This window comes from Phocoena phocoena, chromosome 1 (assembly GCF_963924675.1).
Source record: "Phocoena phocoena chromosome 1, mPhoPho1.1, whole genome shotgun sequence".
In the NCBI taxonomy this organism is placed as follows: domain Eukaryota; kingdom Metazoa; phylum Chordata; class Mammalia; order Artiodactyla; family Phocoenidae; genus Phocoena; species Phocoena phocoena.
This window is the reverse complement of record NC_089219.1, coordinates 68,339,639-68,354,603: the sequence shown is the minus strand read 5'-3', so window position 1 is coordinate 68,354,603 and position 14,965 is coordinate 68,339,639. Positions and strand designations below refer to the sequence as shown.

At 34.7% G+C, this 14,965-nt stretch overlaps 1 protein-coding gene across 1 annotated transcript; it reads right to left on the bottom strand.

Moving 5' to 3' along the window:
- Window positions 1-563: 563 nt before the first annotated feature.
- DNAJB4 (DnaJ heat shock protein family (Hsp40) member B4) lies at window positions 564-11,349 on the bottom strand. Its single transcript, XM_065883336.1, has 3 exons — window positions 10,955-11,349; window positions 3,137-3,705; window positions 564-1,761 (listed from the first exon to the last, which is right to left on the bottom strand). The coding sequence occupies exons 1-3, from the start codon at window positions 11,163-11,165 to the stop codon at window positions 1,528-1,530; spliced, it is 1,014 nt and encodes a 337-aa protein (XP_065739408.1). The 5' UTR covers window positions 11,166-11,349; the 3' UTR covers window positions 564-1,527.
- Window positions 11,350-14,965: the final 3,616 nt, after the last annotated feature.

Genomic DNA, 14,965 nt, shown 5'->3' with positions numbered 1-14,965 from the left:
ATATACTAAAACCACTGGATTGTACACTTTAAAAGGGTAAACTTTTTAGCAGGTGAATTATATCTCAATAAAGTGTTAAAGTATGTGGTGATTAAAACCTATGTGTTGAATTTCTAAAAGAAGACAATATTCTGCTGAAAGGTGATAGGGCTCAATATACCTTGTATATCAATCATCCTGAAAATCACTTTTGGACCAAAAACATTGGTTCAACATATCATTCTCACTATAGCTATAAAACAGAAAACAGAATAACTTTTTTTTTTTTTGCGGTACGCGGGCCTCTCACTGTTGTGGCCTCTCCCGCTGCAAAGCGCAGGCTCAGCGGCCATGGCTCACGGGCCCAGCCGCTCTGTGGCATGTGGGATTCTCCCGGACTGGGGCACGAACCCGTGTCCCCTGCATCAGCAGGCGGACTCTCAACCACTGCGCCACCAGGGAAGCCCCAGAATAAGTTTTTAAACGTAAATATATTTTAAAAATTAAAACACCTAAGAATGCAATGTATACATATGAAAAAGTAAAATATTTATATGCATAACAAGTAGTAGCAACATCATTCATAAGCAGCAGTTAGTGTTTATTTTCCCCATATTTTGGTTTAACACCATAGTGGTAGTTTATTCTTTTTAGGGAAATTGCATATGGTACATATAGCATATTATGAGTAAGTTATAGAAGGCTGTGTAATTGGAAAATTAATTCCAAGTAGCAATATTTCCTCTAAAAACACATTTATTATCAAACAAATTATTTTTAACTAGTGGACAATAAAATGTACCTATAATTTATTAAGTCCAAGATATATAGTCAACTTGCATAAAATTATATATGGCATTTTAAAAACAACCTATTTCTAAAATATCAGTAATTCAGGCCAATTGGGATTTCCACAGGAGATAAATTGCCATTAATATCCTTTTTATGAAGAAAAGGGCTGCCTTAAGAACATTATAGCTATGTTATTAAGAAATGCTACAACATACTTTAAAAATCAAAATGGTGAAACATATGTATTAGGATATTCTTTTATGGGTACCAGCCCTATAGCAGCATTTCATATGGTGGCTTTAATCTAGTTAACTAGATTTCCAAGTGACTTGGGTTTTTATTTTCTAGAAATACCTATCACATGTATAGTTTTGTTAAGAATTTAAATTTCCATCCTAAGTGAGAACCTATCATACTGATAATGTAAAGATATAAGAAATAAAGTACTTGGATATCCTAGTACCTTATTAGAAATATATCTACTAACTCCACAGAAACAAGTTTTACATGTAAGCAAAATACTAAAATTTTCTGATTTGGGAGAAATGAAATAAAATACAGTGAATGGTTTTCTCTTCTTCTCTAACTGTAAAAATCCCTTTTGCCTTTTTATTTGACCCGTCTATTCATGCAATTTAATGAACCCTTGAAATAATTTACATGTCTTTATACAGAATTCACATCTACATCAGTAAATGGCCAGTCCTTTTATATTTTCAGTGCCTTATCAAAACATGGGTAACAAAGTTTTTCATTCTATGAGGCAGGAAGATGTTTCCTAAGTACTTCTTTGGATGATGAGGATATAGTATCTGGGAAGGACACCTCAAATTCTATTAGAAGGTCACCACGTTGCTCAGGATTTTTTGGAAACGGTAGCCCATATCCGATAATTCTTCGCCTCATTCCAGGTTTCACAATATCATTTATTGTCATAGGTATGGTTCTTCCATCCATTGTTGGCACATTAAATGAGCAGCCACACAATGCCTAAAATGGACCAAATAAAATTAACAAATTTCAAAACGTAAAAGTCTAATCAAAAATATTACCAGCTGTAAAGGATGATACCTCTAAGGCAAATTTTTAACCTCCAAAAGAATATCAATAATTATAAGACTTTTTCCACATTAGAAAGTCCCTTCAGGACACATATAATCAGACATTTTACAAAAGAAGGAAAGAAGAAGGGGAAGGAAAAGAAAAGGAAAAACGGAGGAAAGAATGTCTTTCACATTGCCCTGGAATGAAATGGATTGTTTGAGGCTGCTATTACAACATTCAAGATGCAGGGGTGGAATGGGAGAAGAGAAGAGGGAGAAATTCAGGACTAGAAAGAATAAGATAGGAGCAACTACAAACTTCTCTGGAGGGAAAATGTTAGGACAAGAAATATACTTAATGTTTTAGTCAATAAATATTTACTGAGTACCTACTATATGCCATATATTCCTGTTAGAGGCTGAGCACATAGGGACCATGCACACAGACCCCACCTCAAGGAACGCACAAAGAATTCAGAAGCAAACTAGTAATTATACTACAGTATAAAGTTGGCACAGAAGTATGTGCAGAAGTCTTTTGTGAGAGAAAGGGCACCCAACCTACCCCCTTAGCTTCAGGGGGTAAGTTTGGGGTAAGCATTGGACCAGTAGCAGGTGTTGAGGTAGAGTGAGGAACAGCAGTGTTCCATAGAGTACAGCTCAGACAATGACACAGAGGTATACAAGATAATAATACATCAAACTTAGGGAAATGCATATACATTGAGGGTTAGAAATCAGATTAAAAACAACCTTTTAAGATAAAGAGTTTAGACATTATGGTAGATGCTATGTGGAGTCATTTAAGAATTTTAAGCAGGGAACTGATATGGCCTTATTTGCAGGATTACAATCCAATTTGAGAAATAGTGCCTAAAAATAGAACAAATACGAACTAATGTATTAAAGCAGTACCCTCATAAATTATTTTGTCTTTTAATACTTTTTTTGTTATATAATTATTAACCCAAGTTAACAATTTTGGAAAAATTCTATACATGGACTAAGGTGATGAGATTACAGTGCAGCTCTCATAAACCATACTTGTAAAAAACAGAGTAGAGTTAATCCAGACTAGGCCTCATAGTATATAATTCACTTAAAATTGTGATTTAAATTGTTAGTATAAATAACTAGACTTAGAAAGTATAATCTTATCCATAAATGAGGTATAATAGTGGTACTACCTCAGAAGGTTCTTATGATAATTTTAAAAATAATGTGTAGTAAACATAAAACTGTTAGCTATTATTTAGATAAATGCCCTAAGATCACATGCATAATTCTGTTTGGTTTCAGAATCCTATGTCCTACCAACTTACCTCTCGTAAACTAATTCTAGCAGTATAAATTATATTTGATCCATCTCTTTTGAATTTTGGGTGATCTTTATCTTTAATGACAAAAACAATGTCTGCTGGAATACTAGTTGGTGTTTCATCTCCTTCCCTTGGAAAAGTAATTTTGGTACCTTCTTTCCACCCTTTTTTTATCTCGATGGTAAGAATTTTGTCCTCAGTTCGATAACTCCTTCCATCAGGGTTTAACCTTTTTCGAGAAATCTTCATCCGTTTGGTACAACCACTATATATTTCTTCAAGTGATACTCTAAGTTCATGAATAACTGGAGGATCTTGTTTGAGGCGGGATGGCCCCACAGAATTCCTGTCTCTTGGATATCCATTCATGCTGAATCCAAAGGCGCTAAAAGGATCTCCATCTACTTCCATTTCATCAGAATCTCTACCACCACCCATCCGTCTTCCAAAGAAAATTTCAAAGGGGTTGGAACCTCCGAAAAATGCTGCAAATGTGGCATGAGGATCGCCATGAAAGGTGTACCGGAAGGTACCTCCTTGTCCATCAGTACCTCCTGCCCCTCCTTTCAACCCTAAATGAAGAGATAAGCATGATTAGAAAATTGCTTACAACTCTTGAAAGTTAAACTTTCAACAACTGTATTACTAATAAACGTTGGCTAACTTAGGTTGCTATTTATTAATATTGGCCAGAAATGCCATTATAACTGAATACAGAACAGCTACATAACTTCCAATCATTCCACCCTAAGTTAAATTTTTATCTTTAAAATTCTTCTTCCAAACCCCATCTTTTTTTTTTAAACTGGTTTGTTTTTTTTTAAAACTTCATTTTTTAAAAATTAATTTATTTTATTTTTATTTATTTTTGGCTGCATTGGGTCTTTGTTGCTGCAGGTGGGCCCTCTCTAGTTGCGGCGAGCAGGGGTTATTTTTCATTGCGCTGGCTTCTCTTGTTGCGGAGCATGGACTTCAGAGCGCAGACTCAGTAGTTGTGGCGCATGGGCTTAGTTGCTCCGCGGCATGGAGGACCCTCCCGAACCAGGGCTCGAACCCGTGTCCCCTGCACTGGCAGGCGGATTCTTAACCACTGCGCCACCAGGGAAGCCCCAAACCCCCTCTTTAATGGTAAATTATTCCTGAGTCTTTGTTCCACAGGTAAAAAGAAAATAAATAAAAATCGGGAACCTCTTATCTCATAAGTTACTGGATTGATAACCTAAAGTATATAAATTTAAGTTTTTAAAAGATTTCGTTCAAGGGGTAGGGGAGGGAAGAATTGGGAATTCGGGATTAGCAGATGCAAACTAGTATATATAGGATGGATAAACAACAAGGTCCTACTGTATAGCATAGGGAACTGTATTCAATATTCTGTGATAAGCCATAATGGAAAAGAATATATATATATATATATAACTGAATTACTTTGCTGTATAGCAGAAATTAACACAACATTGTAAATCAACTATACTTCAATAAAATAGAAAAATAATAATAATAAAAAATAAAAGATGTCAATTGAAAGGTCTTCAGGAATCAATGCAAAATACGTAACCTAAATCTTTGAGTACCATTATAATCAGTGAGCACAAATCAATAATATAAAATACCATATTTATACTAACTATCTGTATTTCAGATCACCTTTCACTGTTTAAGAATTAAACAGAACTCATTTGTGGCAGAAAGGGAAAAAATTCTAATAACAGAAAACCCTATGAAAAAAATTTTTAGACACTAAAATTGTTATCCTATCCTAGATAACAAAATTCTTTATCTAGGCATACCATGTGATAGCATTAATTTCAACAGCATGTGAAAAGACTGAAATCATGAGCTGTGAACTCTTTTGACATGTAAGGCCTTTGGGCTGGTTATTTCTGTCTATTATGGTCAACCTGCTTCAGACCCCAAGATAGTGACCCTTTGATCCTCTTTTTTAAGCTCAACTAAGTAATAAGTAGCTCACAAGAGATTACATATTTGAAGTAGCATTTTCTACTACATACTGAAGGAAGATTCTACTGAAACCCACAGAACAACAGTATAGTGATCTTTTAAGGGATCAATACTGACAAGGATTTATATCATTACAGTATCAGCAAAGTTTCTGAATAAGCCTTATGGGCATTCCTGACCAAGGAAACAAGCAGGAAAAGAATATAAAAATTATGAAACTGTAAAGAAAAAGTCAAGCGAATTAAACTAAGAGATTCCAATATATTCAAGCAGTGACCAATTTGAGGGCAAGAAATACATTTTATTCATTTTTGCATTGCTCATGCATACAGGTCTGAAAATGACAGGCGCTCATGTTTGTTTATTTATTTAAATTTATTTATTTATTTTTGGCTGTGTTGGGTCTTCGTTTCTGTGTGAGGGCTTTCGCTAGTTGCGGTGAATGGGGGCCACTCTTCATCGGGTGCGCGGGCCTCTCACTATCGCAGCCTCTCTTGTTGTGGAGCACAGGCTCCAGATGCGCAAGCTCAGTAGTTGTGGCTCACGGGCCCAGTTGCTCCGTGGCATGTGGGATCCTCGTAGACCAGGGCTCGAACCCATGCCCCCCACATTGGCAGGCAGACTCTCAACCACTGCGCCACCAGGGAAGCCCCGCTCACGTTTATTGAATAAAGGGAATGAACTAATTCTTAAAGCCTCCAAAATTAAACTTTAAAATGTATTTTGAGTGTCAAGATATTTGAGAAAAGGCAGAAGCAAAAACAACATAAAGTATAATCACACATATATGAGAAATTTAATAATAAAAAATTCTACTGAAGTCACTCAGCATGATTTCACAGGGTTTTACGTGTCTTATTCTATTTGGCAACTTCCACTAAAAGGTATACATATACTCTACTTCATCCAACAGTGTCAGATGATGTTTAAATTTTTACCTTCATCCGTGAATAGAAATCTGGAGACACAAAAAGAAATCTAACAATTTGAAAATTGTCAATACATGTATTGGATGATATATCCAAATAGCACTCACGGATATGCCTTGTAGAATCAGAATGACAAGTACAAGCAGGACAAGAACTTTTAACACAGAACTCATCCAAAACTTCTTTTTATAAATTTTAGTGGTATAGTTATAACTCCAAATGTTAAAAAAAGCTAGTGGCAGATTTTTTAAAAATGATATATATATATCATATAACTCAAGGTCATTACCAATGTGATTAAACCAATGCTAAATTATTTCAATCACTTCATCTTTCATCCCACAAATAGAGTATAATAATTTAACAGAGTTAATAAAGTAAATTGAGTGAATTAGCCTGCCCAATCTAACCCTCTACAAGACAAAATCTAAATGTTTTGGACCTATAATGGATTCATGAAAAGAAAGAACAACATTTTAAGTTATTACATCATGGGTTTGGCTTTTCTCTAAAAGCCCTTCCTTCCTCTGCCAAAAATGGTAACTCAGTCAGGATTACAGAGTCCCTGAGAAGATTCACACACTGAAGTGACGTTTATCAAAGCTAACAGCCAACAATGCAGCTTTGACACTAAACAGTCAACTACGTATCCTCTATGACTGAGAAAAATCCTACCAAAATTCACACCAATACGACATGAATTATTATGCAAGTATCACTTGCATTGCCCGGCACTTGAATTGTAACAAGCCTGTCATCAACTAGAGTCAACTCTTTACTACATTCTGACTGCTCATGGAAAATTTTAATATTCAGCTAGATTCCCTCTGCTATCCAAAATTTTTTCTAGACATCATCATCACTCGTGTGAGCAAGAAATGCACCCCAGAGTCAACATTTACCTATGCTGTACCGACAGCTATTATTTAAAAAACAACCAATCAACCAATTTGCAATCCAGAAACAATTATGTGTCTGGGATACTATCCATAACAATGATATCCGTTAGTTAGTTGATTAAAAGTTTATCAAAAGCAGCAGCATTGGAGAAGAATTAGGATTTCAAAGAAAAAAAATTATAGGACTTTAAAAACTTTCTTTAAGGAGATCTAATATGTGAGAACCCAGATTTATAAAAAATACTTACAGTTAACTAGCATAATGAAATTCTTTAGACAGCTTTGATTCATAAAAATACAATTTACTCACTTAAAAAAATATATAGTAAATAAATTCAGTTGATTAACTATATGAAGAACAGAAGTTGCAAGCTAGTATAAAGATTAATATACTAAACACAAATTTGATCATATAGATACTACCTTTCAATATTTAAGTTATTGAGTAAAACATAAACAATAAAAAAAGAAGGCGTAAGGAAAAAGAAATGTTAGAAAACTAGACTACTATGAAGATGTGTTCTTGAAAATCTTTTTTTTTTTTTTAAGTCTTTTAATATAAACTTCTGTTGACATCACGGAACAATTCAGAACTAAACCGAAAACTTTACAGGAGAGACTGTTTCAAAATTCAATTTCTGTAGTTCTATGTTTTTTGTTTCAAATGATTCAACTATGGAGAAACGTCTCTATATGGAAAAATAGTTTTATTTATTACATACAATAAAATTAACCCATTGTAAATATAGTTTTAGTGAAGTTGTAGAATTGTGCAACCATCACTACAATCCAGTTATAAAACATTTCCATCAACCCAAAGAGTTCTTTCATTTCTATTCGTAGTTAATCCCTGCTCCCACCTCTAGCCCTAGGCAACCACTGATCTGCTATCTTTCTCTATAAATCTGCCTTATCCATGCATTTCATATAAATGGAGTAACAGAATATGTAGTCATTTACATCTGACTTTTTAAGCATAGTTCATGAGGTTATTCCATGTTTTATTAAATCAGTCCTTTTAATTGCTAAGTAGTATTTGTGTGTGTGTGTGTGTGTGTGTGTGTGTGTGTGTGTGTATACATATACAACACACTTTATCCATTCACTAAAAGATGATACTTTCGGATTTTTTCATTTGGGGCCATCACAAATGGTGCTGCTGTGAACACTCACGTACATGTCTTTCTATGGACCTATATTTTCATTTCTCTTTTACAGATTCCTAGGAGTGGAAATGCTGGGTCATATGATACTTTCAAAACATCTCTATTTTTATTCAACCTTTAAAAAACTCAGAATTTAAAATTGTGGATATTAGAGGGGCTTCCCTGGTGGCTCACTGGTTAGGAGTCCGCATGCCAATGCAGGGGACACGGGTTCAATCCCTGGTCCGGGAATATCCCACATGCTGCGGAGCAACTAAGCCCGTGCGCCACAAATACTGAGCCTGCGCCCTGGAGCCCAAGAGCCACAACCACTGAGCCCGTGTGCCGCAACTACTGAAGCCCGCACGCCTAGAGCTGGTGCTCCGCAACAAGAGAAGCGACCGCAGTGAGAAGCCTGAGCACCGCAACAAAGAGGAGCCCCTGCTCTCCGCAACTAGAGAAAGCCCGCGAGCACCAACAAAGACCCAACGCAACCAAATAAATGAATTAAAAAAACAAACAAACAAACAAAAACCACAACCAAGTAGATATAAAAAAAAAATTGTGGATATTAGAGATTTTCAAAACACAAATATACTGGGATCACTGGTTCTGGTAGGTCCTAAATATATAAATTAGCATGTTCAACTCATACAATTCTCAGTTCACGGTTCCTTATTTCCACAGTCTCAGGCCTTGCAAAAGAATGCAATAATTGGGGGAAAAAAGTATATAAGGTAAATTAGTAATGGCCCCACAGTCCTAAAATTATTGTTATGTTACTTCTAGAGAAACACATAGGGCTATGGAACCAGGCCTGCCGGCACAAACTGATCAATGACAGGCAAAGACAAAAGGTATTTTCCCACATTTTAACAGTATACGTAACGAGGTATTTTAAATAAAGGATAAGTAAATATAATGCTTTTCTGTAAAGGAAGATAATTTCTAAAACATAATCGAATAACTTTCATTTAACTGTATTTTAAAGTAACATAACTAGAGAATTATATTTCTGAATAATATATGTCAATGCTTTAAAAAACTTATTCTTCCCTATTACCTCTATTGCTTGTATCAATTACCTGAGTCAAGAACAAAAAAAGATTTGGGGTACACAGATGATCCTGTTTTAGTCTTTTTTAAATTCACTCACTGGTGATGCTCAGTAAAAATCAAACTGGAGAAATATCACCCAAGAAAAACACTATTAAGAGGTAATATTAAGCCAAGAAAAATGTATCATTTGGTGACTTGAAAATTCTGCAAATATCCTTAGTAAACACTGAATCTTATGGTTTAGTTATAGACAGGTTTGAGCTATTTGTGAGATGGGGATTAAATCAGTGGATATTTGCTTTTTCATGGGAATTTATTGTGTTACTCCATGTTTGTAGATTTCTTTACAAAATTACAAAATAACTTCTTCAGAAAGAGTAGTATATGGTTAGTAGTATCTCAGAATCCTGCTTAGGTTTTGAGAAGAACCAAATCATAGTATTTTGAGTAGTATGGCCATAAGGAACCAACAGGATTGAACTGCCCACTATTTGCTTTTTTCAGTATTTACTTTGTAAGAACCTGATACTGCAGGTCCTCATCACACCAAAACTGGCAGCAGAAACTGCAATTTGGGGCAACTCAGATCAAAAACAAAAAACAACAACAAAAAACCCTCTACACAATCACCCTGCTTATCTAAATTTAATGTTTTAACTCAAAATAAGCAGTTGTTACTTCACTATACTTTAGGATATATTTCTAATTAGGAAAATTTAACATTAAATGCAATAAAGGAAGCAAAAAACCCGAGAAAAGTTTTCATAACTACAATGATTTAAAAAAAAACATCTGGGGAGAAAAATTAGTAACAAAACAACTTAGTCCTGATATAAAACGTTGAAAATCCCAGAACCTGTAGAAATTAAAGTGTTGTTGTTAAATTAGCGATTTAAAATAGTCTTACTTTATAGCTACATTTATATGGAGATGATGGATAAATACTTTAAAATCCAGAATGATAAAAGGATAATCTTCAATTATTCCCATTTACTGTATTCAACTAGTTTCTGATCTCACAATCCAAGAAACAAAAGTGTGGCAGGGAGAGGAAAGGGAAGTTATCATGCCTTCCTCTATACCTAGATAGTAAAATTTTAAAAGAAATAATGTTACCTTAAAGTAAATCAATAATTGTTCTAACTAGGTGGCCATTTTAGGTCAAAAAATTATATTTCTGAGATCTCATTTTCTTGGCACACAATTACTGTTTACAATTAAGCTAAAAACTTGTTCTGGTATTTTATGACATCAGGAAAATTCTTTCCTCTCCAGGCAGAATGCCAAAAACAACTACAGCTAAATGCCTGGGCCTTCGGCTTCTCAGAGAGACGATTCTGTCCTGTTTAATTTAAACTAGCTTTGCCATAAGAAAGGCAAAAAACTTCTTTTGTTTTTGTGAATAAAATATAAACTACCCAGAATTTGAACTGCCAATCTTAAGATTTTAAATGACTAAAGAATCTTTATTGGTTCTGACAGAAAATTCTTTAGAAAACAAAACAGGTTGCATAAGACTTTTGACACAATTTCTTAATGAGTATGGGAATTTAAGGTTTCTTTTCAAACATAATGTTAACATTATAAATCTAATGGTAGAATATACATATTACAAAATGTCAAAATCCATAAAAAGGCAAACAAATACATTTCATTCATAGCTATATAACATTCATTCATATGATCAGAGATGAAATCTTGTTTTCATCCATTATTTGTCTTTCTACTTTTGAAATGTCAGAGAATTTAATTTAATAACCAGAAGGCTGAGAGAGAAAAAAGAGAGACAGAGCTGGAGAAACAGAAAGATGTACACTGAATACTTACCTTCCTCCCCAAACTGATCATATATTTCTCTCTTTTTAGGATCACTCAATACTTCATAAGCTTCTGCGACCTCTTTAAATTTTTCCTCTGCCTGAGGAGATTTGTTCTTGTCCGGATGAAATCTGAGGGCTTGTTTTCGGTAAGCCTTTTTAATATCTTCATCTGAAGCTCCTTTTTCAATTCCCAAAATGCCATAATAGTCTTTCCCCATTTCGAATGCCTTGAAATGAACTTAGATTCCCTTTGTGAAAGAAAACAGCGTCCCCAGTCTTAGCAATACAATGATTCTAAGAAAAATAAACCAAGCTGGGTATTTTAAAAGTTAAAGCAAATCAGCAATTCAGCTTTGCTGTCTTAAGGCAGCAAGCAGACAGTGTCTCTGTATTTAATTCCTTCCCCAACAGCTCACTTACAGATAAATATACACTACACAGGAGACGGCCTCCTTCTAGATCCTCCCATTTTCACTACGTGTCTCTGTACTTTCTAGAACAGCAAATGCTACAGGACGTCACTTCCCCAGCTGCCTCTAGTCAAAGTATTGAGCTAGGTTTTCTCCTCCTCCACGATTAACTATTCATTTTCCTTCTGGCTCTACCATTTTTATGTCCTTTTTAAGAGGCCAAGTGGATTAAGAAACCAATATTTCAGCACAGAATGTCCTAACTACACATTTATTTACTCCATTCTAGGTAAAAAAGCAACAAAAAAATCATTATAGCCATTAAGTATCTTACCATTAAAATAAGTTAAAGTTATTATACAAATAAAAATACTTATTTTAGGTATATTAATTTCAACTTCAAGTTATTCAAATGTAAGATATACAATACTAAAATACGGTTTGTTTAAATTAAAATTGTCAAATAATTTGTGTCATTTTCAAAATTCCTAGGGTCTATCAATCAGAAATGCCAGGAATTTGGCATTGTAAAAGTCTACATGTCATAAATATCAAAAGCAAGGTTTTAAAGTCAGTAAAGGACTTAAATATGACTTTAGCTGATGATTTTAACTCTTTTTTTTTTTGTAGTATACAAGAGTTAATAGTTCAGGCAAACTAATAACTTCTGAAAGCTTCATATCTGATTTTAGTTACTTCAACTAAAACAGAATGAGATCTGCCCTCCCCACTCCTAGGGTCACTATTTAAAGAATTTTTGTCCTGCTTCAGGAATGATAGGAGAAAGTATCAGGTTACAGACAGTAAAAACTCATGTTTCTTTTAAGACTTTAACCGGATCAGCTTAAAATCTGGATATGCTATTTATGAGGCATGAGAGATATTTTTTCTTTTAAAAACACACTTTCCCGGGCTTCCCTGGTGGCGCAGTGGTTAAGAGTCCGCCTGCCGATGCAGGGGACACGGGTTCGTGCCCCGGTCCGGGAAGATCCCACATGCCGCGGAGCGGCTGGACCCGTGAGCCATGGCCGCTGAGCCTGCGCGTCCGGAGTCTGTGCTCCGCAACGGGAGAGGCCACAACAGTGAGAGGCCCGCGTACCGCAAAAAAACAAACAAAAAACCCCTCACAGTTTCCCTAATTATAAATATAAATGCTAACTGAAGATTTTGGAAAACACAGAAAGAAAAAAGAATAAAATAAAAACCTTCCTGGGCTTCCCTGGTGGCACAGTGGTTAAGAACCTGCCTACCAATGCAGGGGACACGGGTTTGAGCCCTGGTCCAGGAAAACCCCACATGCAGCAGAGCAGCTAAGCCCGTGTGCCACAACTACTGAGCCTGCGCTCTATAGCCCGCGAGCCACAGCTACTGAGCCCGTATGCCACAACTACTGAAGCCTGCGTGCCTAGAGCCCGTGTTCTGCAACAAGAGAAGCCACCACAGTGAGAAGCCCGTGCATCACAATGAGGAGTAGCCCCCACTTGCCACAACTAGAGAAAGCCTGAGGGCAGCAACGAAGACCCAGCACAGCCAAAAATAAATAAATAAATAAATAAATAAACAACAAAACAAAACCTTCCTATCATACCACTTTAGGTAATCCCTGCTAAATGTTAGTGTGACATAAAAAAATGTCAAAAGAATTGTACAGAGCACTGTATTGAATATCTTAAGTCTGTAAAATTAAAAGAAAACAGAACAGTTATGAGAAAAAGTAAATGTACCTGTATGTTTAGAGTATAAAGAAAGGGTGATGATCACATGTTAACCTTTAAAAATATGGGATCACCTACTCTATACACCAATCAGCCTTACATTAATGATTCAGCAATTCTTTCATAATGTTCCTCTTTGTCCATTTTGACAGCTAGGATTTACTATTTCTCAAAACTCTAGAAACACCTTGGTATAGAAAGGTATCGTATTTATCTAGCCTACTTACAGGTTACAGAGGTTTGCCAGCTATTCAGCAAATTTTTTTAGTCCCACCAAGGAATAGTCAATGTCAAAAGATAAACTTTCAAATCCAGAAAACTTGAGGAACAATGCTAATATCCAAAGTCACCTTAAGACTCCTGCTTTTTAAAACAGCATATTGCAAGTTGGAATCCAGCGCAATGATCAGCATTGAGAGTAGAGTAAAAATATAATAAAAATCATCTATTCTAGAATTAATTTCCAAGAGAGTTCCTTTAAATATTTATTACCAAAGAACACTGGTATAGTAATATGAAAATTCTGAATTGTTCTGGTGGGTAATGCTGGGAACTAAAAAAAACCATATTCTTATCTGATTCAATCATTTTCAGAGAGCTAGAAATATTATCAGGACTTGACATATTAACTGATTTCAGAACCCAAAGGCTAGATCTTTCACATTTCTAAAAAATGCATTACATGTTAACAAATGGAAAGAAATCTGGCTCTTCACACATAGAGAATGGTGATAAAGGATTTTCATATTTTTTCAAATATCATAAGCACACAAAAGGATTATAGTGGTAGTGTTGAAATGCAAGAATTCCCCTCAACTTGGAAATTCCAAGTTAAAAAGGAAGAAATTATAATTTTAAGACTTTAAATAGTAAAATAATCTAGCTAGGTTTTGGTAAAATAATCTAGCTAGTTTTGGTAAAATGAGCAGTGTAAATAACTCTTTCAAACATTTAGGAATGGTTATTTAAAATGATTTTAGAAGCACTGTAAATATCATACGTGGAAATTTCTTAGGAAATAATTCAAAGAAAAAATTATATATACAAATATACCCATTGCAATTACACGCAATAGGGTAATGGATCAATGTGGTCATTATTACACTCCATAGTACTTGAGAGACATTTTACTCTTACATACACTTAAAAGTTGAAAATCCATTACACAATCACTTTACATTCAATCTTCTTCATCCAAGTTTGTTTGAGATGAGATGAATGTGGGTTGTTTTTTTGGGGGGGATGGGGGGCGCAAGAGCAATTGTCACCCCTGTAAATAATTATCATGACAAAAATAGAGTGTGTAAAGCAAAGAGTAATGGCAGCCTGTAGGGAAAATGGAGCAGAGATGTAAGCAAAGCTCATCTAATAAGTGTGCTTTTAAAAGTAAAAATAAAAACAAAACCAAAAAAATTACATAATAAGTCTATTTGAAACAGTTTAAAAATCACATAAATCAGTGCTTATTTAATTTTATAGGTATGTGTATGTGTGGCAGAAAATTTGAAGAGAACAAAAACTAACGAGTTAGGAACACCCTTTTTTTTTCTTTAATTTCTTTAAAGCTGCTATATTTTTAACAAGGATATGAAATTAGCGTTTGTATTTTTTAATTTTTATTACTCAAACATAGATGAGATTATTCCATGAAAACACAATTCTCTTCCCTTTATTAAAAGAAAATTACAAAGAGTGAGATTCTTCTTTTTAATGTTTACAGTTTACAAGGTCAAGTTCTCATGCTGGGGTAGAGGTAGTTCATCTCTAACTGAAGGACAAGTTACAATGTATTTTAAAGAAATGATTTTAATTTTTTCAATAAAATCATAAAACTTAAGTATGTTTATTATTTTGTTTATAAAAGTTAATAGCAACAAAACTTTTGTGCTTAAT

Excerpts from the sequence above, each read along its gene's own strand:
- DNAJB4 (XM_065883336.1), bottom strand. The coding sequence starts at position 11,165 with ATGGGGAAAGACTATTATGGCATTTTGGGAATTGAAAAAGGAGCTTCA. Across the intron at positions 3,706-10,954 it reads TGATCAGTTTGGGGAGGAAG|GGTTGAAAGGAGGGGCAGGA; the intron begins GTAAGTATTCAG and ends CTCTTCATTTAG. Across the intron at positions 1,762-3,136 it reads CTAGAATTAGTTTACGAGAG|GCATTGTGTGGCTGCTCATT; the intron begins GTAAGTTGGTAG and ends GGTCCATTTTAG.